Raw genomic sequence first — 21,894 nt, 5'->3', positions numbered from 1 at the left:
CCCAGGGTATCTGGGTTTTGGGTGAACATGACAAATAATGGTATATCTCGCTGAAAAATCAGACTGTAAAATTGTGAAATTGACAATGGAGGGACTAAAAAAAGATTGTGAATACAATGGGTAAATTCAATGAGAAAGTAAGTACAGAAAGAGAAATGAGAAAAGGGAATGCAAGATTGCACCAAAAGAGAGTCATAGAGTCATATAGCATGGAAACAGACCCTTCGGTCCAACCAGTCCATGCCAACCGTGTTACCAAATTAAATTATTTACACCTGCCTGCACATGGCCCATATCCCTCCAAACATTTCTTATTCATGTATTCTGAAAAAATCAAAGGAAGAAAAAGTCAAATGTAAAGCTTACTCTCCACCTATCTTCTCCTCTATCCACCTTTGATCCGCCTCCCCCTCTCTCCCTATTTATTCCAGAACCCTCTCCCCATCCCCCTTTTCTGATGAAGGGTCTAGGCCAGAAACGTCAGCTTTTGTGCTCTTAAGATGTTGCTTGGCCTGCTGTGTTCATCCAGCTCCACACTTTGTTATCTCGGATTCTTCAGCATCTGCAGTTCCCATTATCTCTCTCAAATGTACAGCTTCCCATTTTTAAAATCTGCAACAATTGATACTCAAAAGAATGAGATTTCGTACTTTTAGTTTTTTTGTGTCTTATTGGTGACTAGAAGTATTTCATACAAATTACATTGTTGAAAGAGTATTTAGAGTTAAGTAGACAAAATTTCATTTTCTGTGGAGAGTTTAGTTTTTATATAATACACAAAGTAATTTCACAAAGTTCAATTAATTTCAATGGCAGGGTGATGCTTTTGCAAAGCTAAGAAAGATGAGCACAACTATTGGATATTCATATTTAACATGTACATATGTCTGTTGCCTGAAATTGCTGTAGAATTTGTGCATTAGCTACAGCAAATTCTGCCTAAATAAATACATGACAACAATTTATTTTAAAAATAGTGATAAAACAGAAATGGCTTTCTCACCTTTCAAACAATGACTGGTTTATCAAGAAAATAGTACTGAGTCTGAACAGCTCCAATGTCAAGGATTATTATAGAAGATAGAATTGCACTACTGTTCCCTAGCAATGACTGAAAACAATAAAGAACTCTATTGCTGCTCGTTAGGAAGAAAGTAGAGCTACAATAAAAGTAATTAATCCCTAGGGAATCAGAGCCTGACTGTGTAAATCCAAAATGGACAAAATAATATCAGAAAGGACACAGACTACAGTTGATACAATATCCCAGTAATTTATACCCACTTAAGGAAACAGGAGGTAGCCTATATTTATTGTGGGAGTGTATTTCCACAGCAGTTCACTTGCTCAACAATCATAACTTTGGTATTAATTATTTTGAGTACTCAGGGGATTTTCTTTGAAGATATAATGGCTGAATGGCAGAATTTCTGCAGAAAATCCCTACATATTTTGGAAATTTGTATATGTAGGATTAAATTGGGAATTCATTATATTGTGTACGTATTGTGTAATCTACTGTGTCCTTAAAATATACAAGAGATAACCAATTATATTAACTGAGCAAATTGTCTTGCTTGTCACTTTGATTCCTGATTCATATTTCTCTTTGAAATTCTGATCTGATTATGGCCTTGTCTGATGGATTTCACAGCAATAGTGCACTATGTTGCCTAAGTATCGACGTGCAACATTCAAACAATGTCAAGTGGGGAATAATTCTTCCTTTCACATATTTTTAATTTTCGTACCTTAACAGTAATCTGCTCAAACTGTCTTTCACACTGGTCATCAATGGTGATTGTAAACTGATGAACTGATATAGTTTATAGCTTTGATTTGATGTTACTGTGGATAGCCTATTTTTGACCATATTGTTTTACCCGCAGGTGAATACTTGTTGTCATTTGCAGCATGCATTGGCAATGAAGAGATTGTCCGAACTCTTATTAAGCACTGTGCTCCATTAGAGGCACAGGATTCCTTAGGTAAGTGTTCTGTAATTATTTCAAGAATTGTGCCTAAATAACCCTAAGGAATGTATATTTTACCGAGTCATATGGCATGGATACGGAATTTGGTCCAACATGTCCTGCTGACTACACATCCCAATCTGACCTACTCCCATTTGCCAGCATTTGGCCCTTATCCCTCCAAATCCTTCCTATTCATGTACCCATCCAGATGCCTCTTAAATGTTGTATTTGTACCCACCTCCACCACTTCTTCTGGCAGCTTATTCTGTACATGCACCACCCCCGGGTGAAAAGGTTACGCCTCAGGTGCTTTTTAATATTTTTTTCCCTCTCACCTTAAACCTATGCCCTCTAGTTTTGAACTCCCCCACCCTGGGGAAAAGAAAAACCTTTGCTATTCACCTTATACATGCCCTCATGATTGTGTAAACCTCTACATGGTCACCCTTCAGCCTCCAAACCTTCAAGAATAAAAGCCCCAGCCTATTCCCTATAGCTCACAACCTCTTGTAATGCTTTTCTGCACCCTCTTAAGTTTAACAACATGTTTCCCAACACAGGGAGACCAGAATTGTATGCAGTACTCTAAAAGTAGCCTACTTTGTTATCTTGGATTCTCCAGCATCTGCAGTTCCCATTATCACTAACCAATGTCCTGTTCAGTTGCAACATGACATCCCAATTTCTACACTCGGTGTTCTGGTCAATGAAGGCAAGCATGCCAAAAGCCTTCTTCACCACCATGTCTACCTGTGACACTAGGTTCAAGGAGCTACACACCTGTACCCCTAGAGCCCTATAATTCGCTGTACAGGTCCTGCCCTGGTTTACCTTACCAAAAAAGCAACATCTCACATTTATTTAAATCAAACCCCATCTGCCACTCCTCAGCCAATTGGTCCATCTGATCAAGGTCCCATTGTATTCTGAACGTAGAACATAGAACAGTACAGCACAGAACAGGCCCTTCAGCCCACGATGTTGTGCCGACCATTGATCCTCATGTATGCACCCTCAAAATTCTGTGATCATATGCATGTCCAGCAGTCTCTTAAATGTCCCCAATGACCTTGCTTCCACAACTGCTGCTGGCAATGCATTCCATGCTCTCACAACTCTCTGTGTAAAGAACCCGCCTCTGACATCCCCTCTATACTTTCCTCCAACCAGCTGAAAACAATGACCCCTCGTGTTAGCCATTTCTGCCCTGGGAAATAGTCTCTGGCTATCAACTCTATCTATGCCTCTTATTATCTTGTATACCTCAATTAGGTCCCCTCTCCTCCTCCTTTTCTCCAATGAAAAAAGTCCGAGCTCAGTCAACCTGGCTTCATAAGATAAGCCCTTCAGTCCAGGCAGCATCCTGGTAAACCTCCTCTGAACCCTCTCCAAAGCATCCACATCTTTCCTATAATAGGGCGACCAGAACTGGACACAGTATTCCAAGTGTGGTCTAACCAAAGTTTTATAGAGCTGCAACAAGATCTCACGACTCTTAAACTCAATCCCCCTGCTAATGAAAGCCAAAACACCATATACTTTCTTAACAACCTTGTCCACTTGGGTGGCCATTTTAAGGGATCTATGTATCTGCACACCAAGATCCCTCTGTTCCTCCACACTGCCAAGAATCCTATCCTTAATCCTGTACTCAGCTTTCAAACTCGACCTTCCAAAATGCATCACCTCGCATTTATCCAGGTTGAACTCCATCTACCACCTCTCAGCCCATCTCTGCATCCTGTCAATGTCCCGCTGCAGTCTACAACAGCCCTCTATACTGTCAATGATACCTCCAACCTTCATGTCGTCTGCAAACTTGCTGACCCATCCTTCAATCCCCTCATCCAAGTCATTAATAAAAATTACAAACAGTAGAGGCCCAAGAACAGAGCCCTGTGGAACACCACTCACCACTGACTTACAGGCAGAATATTTTCCTTCTACTACCACTCGCTGTCTTCTGTTGGCCAGCCAATTCTGTATCCAGACAGCTAAGTTCCCCTGTATCCCATTCCTCCAGACCTTCTGAATGAGCCTACCATGGGGAACCTTATCAAATGTCTTGCTGAAGTCCATATACACCACATCCACAGCTCGAACCTCATCAACCTTTCTAGTGACATCCTCAAAGAACTTGATAAGGTTTGTGAGGCATGACCTGCCCCTCACAAAGCCGTGTTGACTGCATTTAATCAAGCCATGCTCTTCCAGATGGTCATAAATCCTATCCCTAAGAATCCTTTCTAACACCTTGCAGACGACAGACGTGAGACTTACTGGTCTGTAATTGCCGGGGATTTCCCTATTTCCTTTCTCGAAGAGAGGAATTACATTTTCCTCTCTCCAGTCCCAGGTACAACTCCAGTAGAGAGCGAGGATGCAAAGATCTTCGCAAGTGGCGAAGCAATTGCATTTCTCGTTTCCCAAAGCAGCCGAGGACAAACCTGGTCCGGGCCTGGCGACTTGTCAATCTTAATGTTTGACAAAATTTTCAGCACATCAGCTTCCTCTATCTCTATCCATTCCAGCATGCACACTTGCTCTTCAAAGGTTTCATTCACTACAAAGTTCATTTCTTTCGTAAAGACAGAAGCAAAAAACTCAGTTAGGGCTTCCCCTACCTCCTCAGACTCCACACACAAGTTCCCTATGCTATCCCTGATCGGCCCTACTCTTTCTTTGCCCATTCTCTTATTCCACACATAAGTGTAAAATGCCTTTGTGTTATCCCTAATCCGTTCTGCCAAGCCTTTCTCGTGCCCCCTCCTGGCTCTCCTCAGACCATTTTTGAGCCCATCCTCGCCTGTCTGTAATCCTCTAGAGCTGAGCTTGACCCTAGCTTCCTCCACCTTATGTAAGCTACCTTCTTCCTTTTGACGAGAAGCTCCACTGCTCTCGTCATCCAAGGTTCCTTTATCTTACCCCTTCTTGCCTGTCTCAGAGGGATATATTTATTCATCACTCGCATCAACTGTTCCTTAAACAGTCTCCACATGTCTATAGTGCCTTTACCATGGAACAATTGCTCCCAGTCCATGCTTCCTAACTCATGTCTAATCGCGTCATAGTTTCCTCTTCCCCAATTTTGCCTAATCCTCTACTTCTCCATAGCTATGTAGAATGTGAGGCAGTTATGGTCACTATCAGCAAAATGCTCTCCCACCACAAGATCTGATACCTGCCCCGGCTCGTTTCTGAGCACCAAGTCTAGAATGCCTCTCCCCTCGTCGGCCTGTCAACGTACTGAGTTAGGAAACCCTCCTGAACACACCTTACAAAAACAGCTCCATTCAAATCTTCTGCTCAAAGGAGGTTCCAATCAATATTGGGAAAGTTAAAGTCACCCATTACAACAACCCTACTATGTCCACATTTTTCCAAAGTCTGCCGACCTATGCTTTCTTCAATCTCCCTGCTGCTAATGGGGGGCCTGTAGTAAACCCCTAACGAGGTGACTACTCCCTTGCTGTTCCTAATTTCCACCCATACTGACTCGGTAGGCAGATCTTCCATGACAACGGAAGCTTCTGAGATAGCCTTCTTCACTGTCCACTACTACACCTATTTGCTGTCATCTTCAAACTTACTAAACATACCTCCAAATTATTTATATAAAAGATGAAAGCAGTGGACACAGTACTGATCCATGTGGCACATTCCCAGTCACAAGAAGCATCCCTCTACCACCGCCCAATGTCTCCTACATTCGAGCCAAATTTGTATCTGATTGGTTAGCCCCCTGCCCTGATCCCATGGGATCCAACCTTACTAACCAATCTACCATGCAGAACCTTGTCGAACACATTGCTGAAGACCATATAGCCAATGTCTATCACTCTGCCTTGTGTCACAGCTTCAAAAAACTCAATCAAGTTAGTGAGACACAATTTCTCACATCAAAGCCATGTTGACTATCCCTAATCAGTCCTTGCCTTTCCAAATGCATATAAACCCTATCCCTCAGAATGTCCTTCAACAACTTACCCATCACTGACGTAAGGCTCACCAGTTTATTGCTCCCTGGCTTTTCCTTATAGCCTTTGCTTACCTTTGATTATACACAGTTAGAAAAGTCCATTTCTTTCACCATTTGATGATTTGGACTGAATTTGATTGGGTGCCGCTCAGCCGAGAACTGAAATTTGTAACCTGTATTGTAATTATCCTTGAAATGTTTCACCTCCAGCTTCATAAGGTTAATAGCCTCTGTGTTTAGCTAGACTTTATCTATGCCTTTGTCATTTCTGGACTCAATTTCATCAGAGCACCTTTTGTCAGGTTCATAATTTTAAATTTCCATTCCTCATCAATTCAGTCACAGCGTTGATCTCCATTTCTTGTCTTTCACAAAGTTCTCACTGAACTATATCATGTCCTTAACTCTTATCTTCAAATTTATCTGCAGCAGTGCTGTGCCAATAGTTCTGAAACTATCGGCAAACATCTTTTTGTGTATACTTGCTTCAGATCTACATTACTCCTCCTCTACTCATTAATTGGTTATTAGATCTCTCAACCTTTGTTAAGTGCAACCACTGGAACTTTATTAAGGAAGTACTCATTCTACAGGCAGCAAGGTTAGACAAAGCTACTTCCTGCCTAAAGTAACTGATGATGTCATCATTACATCATGTGTCCAGTACTTAAAGTAACAATCCATCATATTTACCAAATACACAACATCTTTACTCTCTGAAACTTTGTATCTAAAACATTAGGTGTCTCTCTGTCTTCCTCATAAACTTCGAACCTCAATCTCTTTGTCAAAGCTTTTACTGTCATTGTCTACACCTGAAATGTGTTGTATAGTGCCTTTCTGCTCTGTGCAATGCCTTCGGACATTTTTCTTGCTTTCAAGATTTACACCTTCTTTCTACTTTCAAAATATAAAGTTAAATTGCCCTTAGCCCTTCATTGACTTGTTTGATTGTTTGCAACAAGTTTGAATTTTCTTGGATATCATTTTGTATGCAAACTGTTTCCACACTCTGATGAATGCTAAAAACAAAAGCTTTCAGTAACCATTATGATTTGTATTTTCTGTTGTGTAGGTCTGTAAAGAAAAGAAAATGCTCCAGTGCTGATTGGGAGTTATAATTTTCATATGTTTACTGTGCAATCCTAAATAAGATAGAGAAATATTTCACTGTGTCAATAAAACATATCAGCAAAATCAATCCAGTCATGAACAAACAGAAATTGCTGGGAAAACTCAGCAGGTCTTCAGGCATTCTGAAGAAGAGTCACTGAATCCAAAATGTTAACTCTGCTTTCTTTCCACAGATGTGGAGTTTCTTTCCATTTTTTGCCCCATCAGTTTCTAGTTTTATTTCTGCTTTCCAGCATCTGCAGTTCTTTAGCTTTTTGTTTTCCCTAGAAATGAAGACATTTGTATGTATTTGTGACCGATGGGTAGTAGAATGCCTATCATGGTGAATGTTTACTTGGTGCAAAATTACTGAACAGCTTCAGACAACTTTTTCGGAGGCACAGTCCTCTAAAGGTTTTATTGATAAATCCTTGGAAATTATGCCTAAGGAGGTAACTAAACTTGGAGCAAGTGAAATCTTTCCAATCATTTTCGATTAAGTTACATAAGTGTCCTTAATATGATACCGAAAGCATAAAAGATTTGATAATAGACAAGAGTGGCTAGTTTTTACTAAATACAATGACAACAAAAGATTCCTCTAAAGCACAAACACTCAAAAGGAAAGCTAAATCAACTGCAGTTAATAAAAGCTAAAGATTGCACAAAATTAAAAGAAGTGGCTGATGAGGATGCCAGCAAAAGAAGTAAGCCTGTTGTTGAGGAGCAATTTAAAATATAACAATAGACCCCCCAAAAAACTGTTTAAGAAAGGGAAAGGAGAATAAAAATGCAAAATATCGAGGAATATAAAGATGGATGACAAAAGCTTCTTTATGTAAGGGGCAAAAGTGTATCTATTACAGGTAGGGACAAGAGAGTCTGTGGAGACAGGGTATTGATGGAAATTCTAAACAGTTAGTTGGTATCTATCCTCATAGACAATCTTGCAGAAGCATTAGGAAACCAAGCCAATTACAAAACTGAGATACTAAAAGAAATTGGTTATAAAAAGTAAGAGATTAACTGGTTTGAAGATTGATAAACTATGAGACAAGACACAGTTTATCCTCGGGTATTGAGGAGTTGGCTAGTATGATAATGGATACATGATGGCTATCTTTCAAAATTCTATAGATTTGGGAAAGCTTCCAGCACACCAGAAAGTGGCAAATGTAACCTAACTATTTAAGAAGTGCGGAAGGGGAATACGAATTATAGACATATCAATTTGACATCAGTAGAAGAGAAAAATTTAGAACCCATTATAATGGATATGAAAACTGGTCATACAGAAAATAATGGCAATACTGGGCAGACTCCAATATATTTATAAAAAGGAATTCATCCTTGCGAACTTATTGGAGATTTGTGAGGTTATTGTTTGTAGCATTGATAAAGATGACAAGCGGATCCGATGGATTTGGATTCTTGGATGGCTTTGGATTAGATCTCACACAGGAGGCCAGGAAATAAGTTAGAGCATCTGAAACAGGGGGAATAGATAAACTAACCTTAGTCTTATTAGCCCATAGGACAACTCTCTCATTAGAGGGAGATGACTGGTAATGGTTAAACCTGAGGATCACCACATTTCAAGCAAGCAGAGATATTGAGAAGGAAAGTCCTTCATGGTAACATCAGCTGGTTTGAGAATTGAAACCATCCTGCTGGCATTACACTGCTTTGCAAACCAGCTGTCCAGCCAACTGAGCTACATGGCCATTGGGGAAACATATTAGTATAAATTGAGATAACAATGTGTAGACCAGGATGAACACAGCAGGCCAAGCAGCATCAGAGGAGCAGGAAAGCTGATGTTTCGGGTTTGGATCCTTCTTCAGAAAATGCATTCCCCTTATATTCCCCTTATATTCCCATTCCCCATTTTCTGAAGAAAGGCCCAGACCCAAAACATCAGCTTTCCTGCTCCTGTGATGCTGCTTGGCCTGCTGTGTTCATCCAGCTCTACACCTTGTTATCTTAGATTCTCCAGCATCGGCAGTTCCTAATATCTCAGTACAAATTGAGAGTTGGTTAACAGACATGAAGCAAAGAGTAGGACTAACCTGATCATTCTAAAGATTGCAGCCATTCATATTGGTATCCTACAAGTCCAGCTCTAGATCTACAACATTCACAACTTATGTAAATAGGGATATTTGCAATATTTCCAATGATGATACTGAAGAGGCTGGGAATGTAACTTGTAAGGGGAATGCAAAGAGGTTCAAGTAAACTTTGACAGGCCTACATGAGTAAACTCAAACATAGCAGATGGAAAATAATGTGCATATGAATGAAACTAATCATCCTGAGAGGAAAGAATAGAAAGGCAGAATGTTTCTTAAGTGGTGAGAAGTTGGGAAATATTGGGGTCCAAACGAACCTTGATGCTTTTGTTCACGAGTCACCAAACATTAAGCGTGCAGGTACAGCAAACAATTATGAAGACAGTTACAGAGAACCTTGGTGAGATCTCATCTAGAGTATTGTATACACTTTCGGTCCCTCTATCCAAGGAGGAATGTATGTCCCAGAGAGAGAATGTAACACAGATTAATCCTTGGGCTGGCAGGGTTTTGTCATGAGGCCAGATTGAGAAAACTGGTTCTGTACTCGCTAGAATTCTGAATAATGATAGACCATTTAAGACAGAAAAGAGGCAGTATTTCTTCACACAGAGAGTGGTGTGTTTTTGGAATTCTATACTCCAGAGGGCTGTGGAAGCTCAGTTATTGACCATGTTCAGTGCATAAATCAGTAGGTTCCTGGAGATTAATGACTTGAAGGGGTTTGGAGGTCATGCAGGAAAATGGCATTGAGGAGGTGTTCAGCCAGGATCTAATCAATCATCAGAGCAAACTCAACTCTCTAAATGGCCTACCCCCATTCCATTGAGTTAACAATGTCAGTGTTGGTCATGCTGCTAATATCCCTATCTACCAGCCCACTTGAATCACTCTCTCAGTTAAAAACTACCTTCTCCAGCTACATATTTTTAAATGTGAAAACAACAGAAAATAGATCATGGTCATACTTGAGAAACTCCACGAAACTTCAGTTCCATATGAAATTCTCCTGAAATTAACATTGATTTCAACAATTTCAGGTAGTAATTCCTTCTTTTTTTCAGACAACAAGCAGCAGGCACTAATGCTGATTTTTCTGTTGCTATTTACAATTCTTGAAGCTTATCTGTTGTGATTTTGTTTCCTTCCCACTCTCTTTACCTTACACCATCAACATTTCTTGTGTTTCACTACTCCTGCCTTATCCCCATCACAGTACTTTCCCCTTTGATCTTTTATGGCTCCTCCGTTCCTCTGTCTCCGCACTTGTTTAAAAGCTATTGCATCTCTAATTTATTTCAGATAACAAGGTGCAGAGCTGGATGAACACAGCAGGCCAAGCAGCATCAAAGGAGCAGGAAGGCTGACGTCTTTGGCCTGGACCCTTCTTCAGAAGACCCTTCTTCATTTCTGGAGAAAGGCCTAGCCCCAAAACATCAGCTTTCCTGCTCCTCTGATGCTGCTTGGCCTGCTGTGTTCATCCAGCTCTACACCTTGCTATCTCAGATTGTCCAGCATCTGCAGTTCCTACTATCTCTAATTTATTTCAGTTGTTAAAAAAGGTCATTGACCTATTTTCAATATCTGCTGTGTTTATTTCAGAGTAATAGTGTTGCCATATCATTTCCCCAAAATATGCTCTTTTTAACTTTTTATTTTGAATTTGAATTAAACTTAGCACTATTTTCACAAGTACTCACAGGAGTACAGTGAAAGGTTTTCAAGCTGCTATTTCTGGTACCTAGGTATAGATTCTTGAGTATAATTGCTTAGGGAACAAAAAGGAAAGTAAATAAATAAAAAGTCCAGCATTACACATCTTCAAAAATACAAAATCATTGTCATAAGTTAGAAAAATAAAGAAATAAAAAGTTCAGAGTAACAGCCCTTCCGCGATAGTACATCAAAAATAAGAAATTAAAGAAAAAAAGAGAAATTAAGACAAAGCCCATTTAAGTCAATTTCACAGTTCTGGGCTCAACGAATAGGCTCCCATCCTGTTGGAATCCCAGACCGGAACTCCATAGATTCCGCCACAGGGATGCCCAAACCGAAGCCAATGGAAACATCCACCGAAAATGAACCCCCGGACCTGGACCTGCCCTGTCTTTAAAGCTGCTGTTGAAGCAGTCTAGTCAAAAAACTCACCAGGATGCAGCCACAAAGAACAGCCACTGGGTTGTCCATGTCATCATAGTTAGTATCGCCTAAAACCTGCACAGAAAATAATAACCATGACATTACCAAGATAATAAAGTGTGAAGCTAGATGAACACAGCAGGCCAAGCAGCATCTCAGGAGCACAAAAGCTGACGTTTCGGGCCTAGACCCTTCATCAGAGAGGGGGGTGGGGTGCGGGTTCTGGAATAAATAGGGAGAGAGGGGGAGGCGGACCGAAGATGGAGAGAAAAGAAGATAGGTGGAGAGAGTATAGGTGGGGAGGTAGGGAGGGGATAGATCAGCCCAGGGAAGATGGACAGGTCAAGGAGGTGGGATGAGGTTAGTAGGTAGATGGGGGTGCGGCTTGGGGTGGGAGGAAGGGATGGGTGAGAGGAAGAACAGGTTAGGGAGGCAGAGACAGGTTGGACTGGTTTTGGGATGCAGTGGGTGGGGGGGAAGAGCTGGGCTGGTTGTGTGGTGCAATGGGGGGAGGGGACGAACTGGGCTGGTTTAGGGATGCAGTTGGGGAAGGGGAGATTTTGAAACTGGTGAAGTCCACATTGATACAATTAGGCTGCAGGGTTCCCAGGCGGAATATGAGTTGCTGTTCCTGGGCGGAATATGAGTTGCTGTTCCTGCGGAACCATGACATTACCAATTTTTTTTCTGCATTAGCTGTGATAATGTAAGGCATCGCTGTGCTAATCAAAAGAAATCATAAGTAAGGACTAATTCTAATACCGTACATGCAAATCAACCATGAATTTATCTAATTCAGTTATGTTTAAGATCAGTTCGATTGGCGAACTCACTCTAAGCACAGGAATGCATGCTCATGTATAAGGTGCACATTCATACTGCATGGTTCATGTAGTCAGTGAGCCATCAGAATCACCCTTTGGCAATTGAAATTATTCTCTTGTGAATGTTTATGTACATTTTCTTGATTCAGAAGACAAGCTGCTATGATTGTGATTAATAATTCGCACCATTTTCTGCAGGTAATACAGTACTTCATGTGTTAGTTCTACAACCAGAAAAAGAGCAAGCATATTCCATGTATGATCTCATTACTTCACTTGTATCTGAGAAACATCACCAGTTTGTTGAAAACATTGTGAACAATGATGGCTACACTCCATTGAAACTCGCAGCAGCTGAGGGTGACTTTGTAGTAAGTAAGCTACTTTCCTGCAATAGTATGAATCCATTGACTAAGCTTGGTATGGAAATAAAGGTAAGAGTTAAAAGTCCTTCTCCTTCTTCCCATATACTGGCTTCGTCAAGGATCCATTGACAGTAATCAGTCAGAAATTTTGAGTTTTAGTCACATTTCAGGAATTTGAGTGCAAAATCAAGGATGATATGGCAGTAGTTGTAACTGGGATATCTCTCAGCATCTGGATGAGACATTAAACTCAGACAGTACTTTCCCTCTCAGGTGGATGTTAAAATTTTTGTGACATTATTTCAAAGAGCCGAACATTATCTACTCCTTGTCAAGTTACCTTTAAGGGACCATGTTGTGCACAAATTGGCTGCTGCATTTTCTGCATTATAAGTGTTGATAATTATGCACCATAGTCCCAATTCTTGGGACTGCAAAAGGGACACTTCTTTGGACAGCTGTAAGAAGAGGCTCATGAGCAGTCTCCAAGTCACTGCTTCAGAAATTCAGGACAAAAGGTGTCCTAGCTATAAACAACCAGGGATGGAGGACATCTGGTCTAACCATGGAATGACCCCATCAAATCCAAGATAGTCCCTGACCGTATTACATAATCTCTAATCAAAGTATCAATAAGGTTGAAAGATTAGTTTGAATATAAAACTTCTATTTTTGAACAAAGTTTTTAAAATCTTTACAAGATCATGGAGGTTAAGTAGAACTGTGCAACCCGTCGTGGACTGCTATTGACTATTATGCGCAGTTCTGGTCACCATTTTACTTGAGGAGTATGATTACACGAGAGAGACAATTAATGGGAATATTACCAGACTTGAAGAATGTTAGCAGTAAGAGAAGTTCGGGTAGGCTGGGGTTGTTTCCTTTGGAATACAGTGGGCTTTCAATGAGATTTAGAAGGGCAATATACAATTATTATTGAGTTATCATGAAAGGAAGAAAGATTCCCCTTAAGAAAGAGACCACTAACCAGGGAAACAAAAAAGATACTATTAGGAAAACATTTTTCTTCAAAGGGTTATGGAGATCTTGAACTCACTAGCAAAAGGCTAGCAGTGAAGAAAACTTCTCATTGCATTTTATAAACATTTGGATATCCAATGTGATGTTGTTATCCTCTGGGCTTTTGACCAAGATTTGGGGACTGGGCTTATGCCTCTTTTTCAGTCAACACAGGCAGAATGAATTGAATTAGACACCTATTGTATTGTTTATAATTTACCCTGTTAAAAAAACCCTGCCGTTTCTGAATTTCATTAATATCTGGATTACATTAATTCCTGTATTTTCCAAGAACTTCCATTATTAATCTGACTTGCCATCCTGGGGTGAGAGGCTGTTGTTTTGATTTTCAACTGGAGCAGGCTGAAATATAATCCAGCCCATCAAAACGATTCAGGCCTCTTGCTGGTACTAATGAACTGGCAATACAAATCTAAGGTGTTATTAATGTGATTGCTCTGTTCGTTGATCACTTGATATACACTAAAATTGAAAATTGGCACCAGAATATCTGACTCACGGGTTGACCTCTTAACCTGCCATTTCTCTGTTTCAGTTATGTCTGTTACATGGGGCTGCATTTGTAGACTCTAATGGGACTGGGCATTGAGGTGGGTGGCTGCATAATTTCTCACCACTGGTAACATCCCACCTTCCTGGCTCCGCGCAACCCTTTTTCCCCTAAAGTTAGAATAGGGAAGGCGACAGTGTCCATAAGTTGTTGATAGCTAACTGAGCCTATTGAAACCCCAAAGGTAGCAGGAAAGACCACTGCTCTGTGGAGGTGGCCTCTCAGCAGAAGTCTGGATCTTAGTGCTCCAGACATACTTGGAGTCCCACCGCACTTACCTAGGTTGAGAAACAGCACTGAGATGCTGTGTATAGAGGACCCCTCTTTGGGTGGCGAGATCGATGCAAAGATTTTTTTAAACATCAGATTTCAAATATTTTATGAGGTAGCACCCTTCACATACCTGTCAAATATTCTTCTTCTGCTTTCAAGCTGAAGTGCATCCTTTTGGCATTCCAATTTTGAGAGCGTATTCATTCCTTGTATGGTGACCCAAGCCCCGGCCACTAATTGACCAGTTTGGGGAAAATCAGAAGTTATTACCTGTTTCCCACACAGTGCAGGTTTCTGACTCACTACTGAAGTGAATAGCAGGACCCTGAAAACTCCAGGGAAATCTATGCTCGTGATTTCTCGCTTTCTGTTCATTTTCACTTTCTCTCTCTCAGCTTGTGATCTTCAGTATGCTTTCCTGCCTGCTCTTTTTATCTTGCTTTTCGTTTGTCTCCTTTCAGCCATTGATACTGCCCCCTTTATAATTTTCTCCCGTGATGACTTATGATGTCCCGTGGTGCACATCAGCCCAGTATGTATTAGTGAAATCCACCCATCCCGCACTGCTGTCTCCAACAATATTCATAAGTCCCGTCATTGTTTGAGTTCAAAGACAGGTACAGCTCTTGCTGTCTGGGCCTAGCATTAAAATAAAGAAACAGTTAGCTTTAACTACAGTTATAAATTCTGATGAGAGCTCTCAAATTATTTTAGACAGTGGGTCTTTCACTGTAACAAAATAAACAGAAAGTACAAAAAATGAAGACTTTATTAAATTAAAATAGTCAACTAGGAAGAAAAGACATAATTTGTACTTCTAGGGTATATTTTGTAGTCTGAAGATGTCCTAATAAAGTACTACAGTTTTGAAATGCATTCACTGCTGCATTGATGGGTCAGCACATTGTGCGTTGCAATGACGTAAAGAATCAGTTATTCTGTTTTAATGACATTGATCCAGAGATAAATCTTGGCCAGAACAGTGTTCTTTTCTCAATGGCACCATGAAGACAGCCACAACCGTGATCTCAGGTTCATGTCATGCTACATGTGACCCCACTACATTGTTCTGTATCTGTAAAATCTTTCTCACTGTTCTGTTTTGACACCATCACCTTGATAAATTGTTATGATCTATCTTAATTACTTTGTACAGTTTTGGATTACTTATTACGTTGGTTAGACACTTGGCAAAGCGACTCTTATACCTATCATATTATTCCAGTCATTTAGTTTGTCTCCAGCTCTACCTTTTTAAAATTTTTTGTAATTATCTCTCTGCCTCACTTAATCAGATTATAGATCATGCCTTCGCTTGTTATTCAGCTGTTGACACTTTACTCACACCATCTAACATTCTTGGTGACTTATTATTCGACACTCCACTCATACCAGTTGTGTGATCTTTTGATCTCTCTGCCTAATAATTCTTTGTCCATGTAGTCTTCGCTCTCACTTCGCCTGACAAAGGAGCAGTGCTCCGAAAGCTTGTGATTTCAAATAAACTTGTTGGACTGTAACCTGGTGTCATGTGAATTCTGACTTTGTCCACCCCAGACCAACACTTGCACCTCCACACCAAATTTAGAGATACGTTTCAATGAATATGCAAATCAGCTTCTGAGGTATGATCTATTGGAACTGTGACCTTAATATCATCAATGGGAGAGACTCTGCTAGAAGGATTGAACCAGAGGAGCTTAGGGCAGAGTTATCTGTTTTATCATCACAATGTATACAATGCTGATAGATACTGTTTGAGATCTGTCTTGTGATGATCTGAACAGACAAAATCACTCCAAAACACCAAGGTACACCCATACTGGAGTACAGAAAGGGTCTCATTTTAAGCATCTTACCCTATAGGCTGCACCTGTGGTGAGGAGGCATGGGGTTTTAGCTGAAGTAGTGTGCTTAAGTCTCTGAACTGGGGGTTTTAAAAAGTAAAAATGTTAGTACTTTGCCCTTTGAGACAGACAGATGGTCACTTCTATTGAAGATTGGACATTTTTGTATTTAACATTTTTCCAAAATCTCACACATCGTGAAGTAAATAATTTTAACAACACTAGTTTCTATACTCATGGAGACAATCAGATAGTGCTGTAGTAAGAACTAACAACCTCAGATTGATTTTACATGTCTCCCTTTTCCCTCCAGGGAAGTGGGATTTCTCCTAGCTTTTATGTTAACATGGACCAAAATGCTAAATGTAATTCAAACTCAGCTTTGTAATCACAATGAGGAGAAAATTGGGATATTCATAGCAATTTTCAATGGATTGACTACAATACAATTAAATTTGAAAATATCAAATTATCTTTAAATATGTATTTACATTTTTCTAATTCATTCATTGCTTTTCTTTCTGTAGATGTTCAACTATTTGGTGCAAAAACAAAAGAAAATATACTGGACAATGGGGACAATTTCTTACTGCGTTTATGATCTCACCAACATTGATACATGGGGTGACCAAAAATCAGTTCTGGATATCATAACAACAAGCAGGAATAGTGAGGTAACCATAAGGAATGAACCTATTTGTACTTTGTTGTGATTGTCCATTATGCAATACCTCTCCATGAGAAGGCTCTACTTATTTCATTAGATCAAATTCTCTATTGTGAAAAGCTACATTTACATTTTCAATGAGATTGGAATTTAGTAAACATTGTGACCTTGATGTTAACAACTCCCACTTTGAACTCTACGCTCAGCAGCTCATTTAATAATGTTAGCCTGAAGTGAGAATTACAACTTCAAAGCCACAAACCTCAAAATCTCTGACTAATTTCTTAATTATCTTAACTTCCAATCGTGAAGCTAAATGAACTAGTTTCAATACACATAATAAAGTCTGACATTTTATACCTCTCCTTTACATTTATTATGAAAAGCTCACTGCTCCTTAGTGCTGTATTTTAAATGTAAACAATGAGCTACAGAGAGAGATAGTAGGAACTGCTGATGCTGGAGTCTGAGATAGCTGGATGAACACAGCAGGCCACGCAGCACCAGAGGAGCAGAAAAGCTGATGGAGACTATTAAAATGATCCAATAATCAATATCAAAAGAGTATATTTTCTTCACAGTGCTTAACAATAAAACTTATTTTAAAACAAAACTAAACTAAAATAATTTTAAACATCTTATGGATGATATAAAATATCGCATGCTTCGACAGGAGATTTCACAATTTCTGCTGAAGGATTTTTTTTACTCTTCATTCATGGGATATGGGTGCTGCTGGCCGTGCCAGTATTTTTGCCCATCCCTATTAGCCCTTGAGAAGGTGATCGTGAGCAATTTTCTTGAACCGCTACAGTCCATTTTGTACAGGTAGACCCACAATGCCATTAGGAAGGGAGTTCCAAGATTTTGACCCAGTGACATTGGAAGAATGATAATATATTTCCATGTCAGGTTACTGCATGACTTGAATGGAAACTTGCATGTGGTGTTGTTCCAATATATAAGCTGCCCTGGTCTTTCTAGTTAGTAGTGATCGTGGATTTGGAAGGTGATGAATAAGAAGCCTTGGGGATTTCTGTAAAGACTATTTAAATCTTTAAACTGGCACCTTTCCATCTGTGTTCATGTTTGGAAGTCTTACATTATGGGGTTCAAGAAATGGTCATGCAGATATCAAATGTCTGCAATATCTATAAAGTACTCCAGGCCAAAACATGTAGTTACTGCTATCACCTCATATCTATAAATAAGATTTTGTAGATCTACGTATTGTTCATCCCAACTTTGATGTTCTGATTTTCTTTTAAAGTATTTCATCCATTTCACTTTTTTCATGCTTTTTAAAACCTGTTGTGAACAGATTTTCTCAAGGTTCAGTATTTCTGACCTGTTAATGGCAGACATTATGATCTATGGTGAAAATGAAGGAAGTAAACAGTGATCAAAAATTGAATAGACATTAATTGATCTTGTTTTTGTAGGTTCGCAAACTCGTTGATGCTAAACCGGTGAAGGAGTTATTACATCAAAAGTGGAATTCTTTCGGGTACAAGTATTTCCTGATATGGATGTTCTCCTATATCATGTACATTATTATATTCACTGTTTCTAGTCTTTATCGGCCCTTGAAGCCAATTCCACCAGGATTATCTGACAACCTCACCATTAGGACACAGAAGACTCTGGCAGTAAGTGTACACATTTCCTGAAAGGGAAATTCTCAGTTATTTATGTTAGTAGTTTTTAAAACCAATTCCTCTGGGGTTTCTAATACCTTACTATTCAGAAGCATTACATTTTAGTGCTGAGGTAATGAAATATTACAGACTCCAATAAATAAATAACAGTTCGCATTTGAGCAGGGCCATCTAAAGAATGTAAAGAAGTGGGCTAAGGGGTGGTAACAAATCAGGTGGTAAATCAGACATTACAAATAATTCATCCCAATGTTCCTTGTAAGTTTCAGCGTCAAACAGAAGCACAAAGGTCCCTGTATAAGCCACACAATTGCCAGTCCTTTTAAGTTAACGATAATGCACCTTGAATCTTATGCTCCAGAGTATAACATTATTTATGTAACATATAATACTGTGCAGTGCAACACTATTTACATTATCTCAACTCTTGCAATGCAAGAAGACAGGGCTTGTCAATTTAGGTGCTTTCCCTCTCTTCAACCATTGGCCCACCAAAGCTAGGCAACGTGAGGGGTGGGGTGGCTACAAGCAGGAATAGGAGAAAGCTCCTTGGTTCCCCAAACCTGCTTATCATTCAATGAGATCATGGTTGATCTGATACTCCACAACCCTCTCCAACCCAACAACTTTTCACTCCCATTCATATCAATAATCTATCTGCATCTGCATTAAAAAATATTCAAAGACTCTGCTTTCAACATCTTTTGCAGAAGAGTTTTAAAGACTCACAGTCCTCTATGAGATAAAAAAAAATTCTCATCTCTGTGAAAAATGGATAACCCTTAATTTGTAAACGAGAATTCCTAGTTCTCAGATCTTCCACAAGAATATTTTCTCCCCCTTCGTCCAGGAACTCCCTACCTATGTCTGTGACACCACCCACGCCCTCCACCTCCTCCAAAAGTTCCAATTCCCCGGTTCCCAACACCTCATCTTTATCATGGACGTACAGCCCCTATATACCTGCATTCCCCATATAGATGACCTAAAGGCCCTCCACTTCTTCCAGACCCGCAGGCCCAACCAGTCCCCCTCCACTGACACCCTCATCCGCTTAGCAGAACTCGTCCTCACCCTCAACAACTTCTCTTTCAATTCCTCCCACTTCTTACAGACAAACGGGATGGCCATGGGTACCCACACGGGCCCAAGCTGTGCCTGCCTCTTTGTAGGTTACATGGAACAATCCCTCTTCAGCACTTACACTGGCACTAATCTCCACCTCTTCCTCCATTACATTGATGACTGTTTTGGCGCAGCCTCATGCTCCCACAAGGAGCTTGAACAGTTCATCCACTTCACCAACACTTCCCACCCCAACCTTAAGTTCACCTGGACCATCTCTAATACCTCCCTCACCTTGCTGGACCTCTCTGTCTCCAACTATGGCAACCATCCAGAAACCAATATCCATTTCAAGACCACCAACTCCCACAGCTACCTAGCATACACCTCCTTCCTCTCACCTTCCTGAAAAAATGCTATCCCCTATTCCCAATTCCTTCACCTCCGCTGCATCTGCTCTCAGGATGAAGCATTCCACTCCCGTATATCTCAGATGTCCTAGTTTTTCAAGGACCACAACATTCCCCCCTGCAGTGGTCGAGAACGCCCTCGACCTTGTCTCCCGCATTTCCCGCAACTCATCCCTCACACCCCTCCCCACAATAACAACCAAAACAGAATCCCCCTTGTCTTCACATACCATCCCACAAACCCCGGGATACAATGTATCATCCTCCGATACTTTCACCATCTGCAATCCAACCCTACCACCAAAAACAGTTTTCCCTCCAAACCCTTATCTGCTTTCCGGAGGGAGCACTCTCTCCGTGACTCCCTTGTCTGCTCCACACTCCCCTCCAGCCCCACCTCACCTGGCACTTTTTCCTGCAACCTACACCTCCACCCTCACACCCATCCCAGGCCCCAAGAAGACTTTCGACATCAAGCAGATGTTCACCTGCACATCTGCCAATGTGGTATACTGCATCCACTGTTCCTGTTGTGGCCTCCTCCACATCGGGGAAACCAAGCAGAGGCTTGGGGACTGCTTTGCAGAACACCTAAGCTGGGTTCACACTAAACAACTGCACCTCCCAGTCGCTAACCATTTCAACTCCCCCCTCTCATTCTGCAGTTGACATGTCCATCCTGGGCTTCCTGCAGTGCCACAATGATGCCGCCCAAAGGTTGCAGGAACAGCACCTCCTATGTCGCTTGGGAACTCTCAGCCCAATGGTATCTATGTGGACTGCGCAGGTTCAAAATCTCCCCTCCCCCTACCGCAGCCCAAAACCAGCCCCACCTCCCTAACCTGTCCTTCCTCCTACCCTTCCCCTCCTCCCACCTCCAGCCCCAACCCCCACTCCTATCTACTAACCTCATCCTACCCCCTTGACTTGTCCGTCCTCCCTGGACTGACCTATCTCTTCCCTACCTCCCCATCTATACTCACCTTTACTGGCTCCATTCCCGCCTCTTTGACCGGTCTGTCTCCTCTCCACCTATTTTCTCCTTTATCCATCTTCTACCCACCTCCCCCTCTCTCCCTAGTTATTTCAGAACCCCCTTCCTCTCCCCCATTTCTGATGATGGGTCTAGGCCCGAAACATCAGGTTTCCTGCTCCTCTGATGCTGCTTGGCCTGCTTGTTATCTCTAACCTTCACATATCTACCTCGTTAAGACCCTCAGGATTTTCGGTGTTTCAATCAAGGTACCTCTTGCTCTTCTAAACTCCAGTGGGTACTGGCCTGTCCAATCGTTCCTCACAAGACAAACTGCACATTTCAGTTCCTTCACAGTTAGTCTAGGAAATCCGAAGCGCTTCCAACATGTTTACGTAATTCCTCAAGATGGGAGACAAATACTGTACACAGTACTGCAGATGTGGTCTCACCAATGCCCTACACAACTGAAGCATGAGTGAAGCATTATTGTGCAGCCACAGAAATTGCAAACTTCACCAATAAGGATGAAAGCTTTGGTCCAGCCTGAAATCTAAGTGAAAAACTGAACCCTGAACTTTAAATGGACTCATCATATTCAGGTGCTGCATAAGGGCCCCCACCAAAACTTGCGTTTTCTTCCACAGAGAGTTCACTTATTGCTGTAAAGATCTCATCTAGATTTCCTAGCTCCACTCTCAAACACCTGTTTCGTCATGAACCTTAGACCAGAAAAATGGGCCATGGTTGGGATCTGAACCTTCACCCCATTAGCATGGGGTAAGAAGCATCCAGATTTAAATATTCCAATTGTTACTTGATTAGACATTTTTACAAGCCTGTAAGGCCAAGTATAATTCTTGTTCAACTGTTAAACATTGTTGGCAAGCTGACTGCATTGCAATCAATGGACTCAAGTTAATCATATATTGCAATCCCTTC

General features: G+C 40.9%; 1 protein-coding gene across 1 annotated transcript in view; it reads left to right on the top strand.

Moving 5' to 3' along the window:
• Positions 1-21,894, top strand: part of LOC125457873 (transient receptor potential cation channel subfamily V member 6-like) — a 45,889-nt gene that overhangs the window by 9,999 nt on the left and 13,996 nt on the right. Inside the window, exons 6-9 of the mRNA XM_048542592.2 lie at positions 1,890-1,988; positions 12,302-12,474; positions 16,707-16,853; positions 18,289-18,495. Of these exons, the coding sequence (XP_048398549.1) occupies positions 1,890-1,988; positions 12,302-12,474; positions 16,707-16,853; positions 18,289-18,495 (626 nt within the window). The remainder of the gene's footprint in view (positions 1-1,889; positions 1,989-12,301; positions 12,475-16,706; positions 16,854-18,288; positions 18,496-21,894) is intronic.

Source organism: Stegostoma tigrinum, chromosome 14, assembly GCF_030684315.1.
Source record: "Stegostoma tigrinum isolate sSteTig4 chromosome 14, sSteTig4.hap1, whole genome shotgun sequence".
Lineage (NCBI taxonomy): Eukaryota > Metazoa > Chordata > Chondrichthyes > Orectolobiformes > Stegostomatidae > Stegostoma > Stegostoma tigrinum.
Note: the sequence above shows the minus strand (reverse complement) of the source record. Positions and strands in the feature narration are given on the sequence as shown.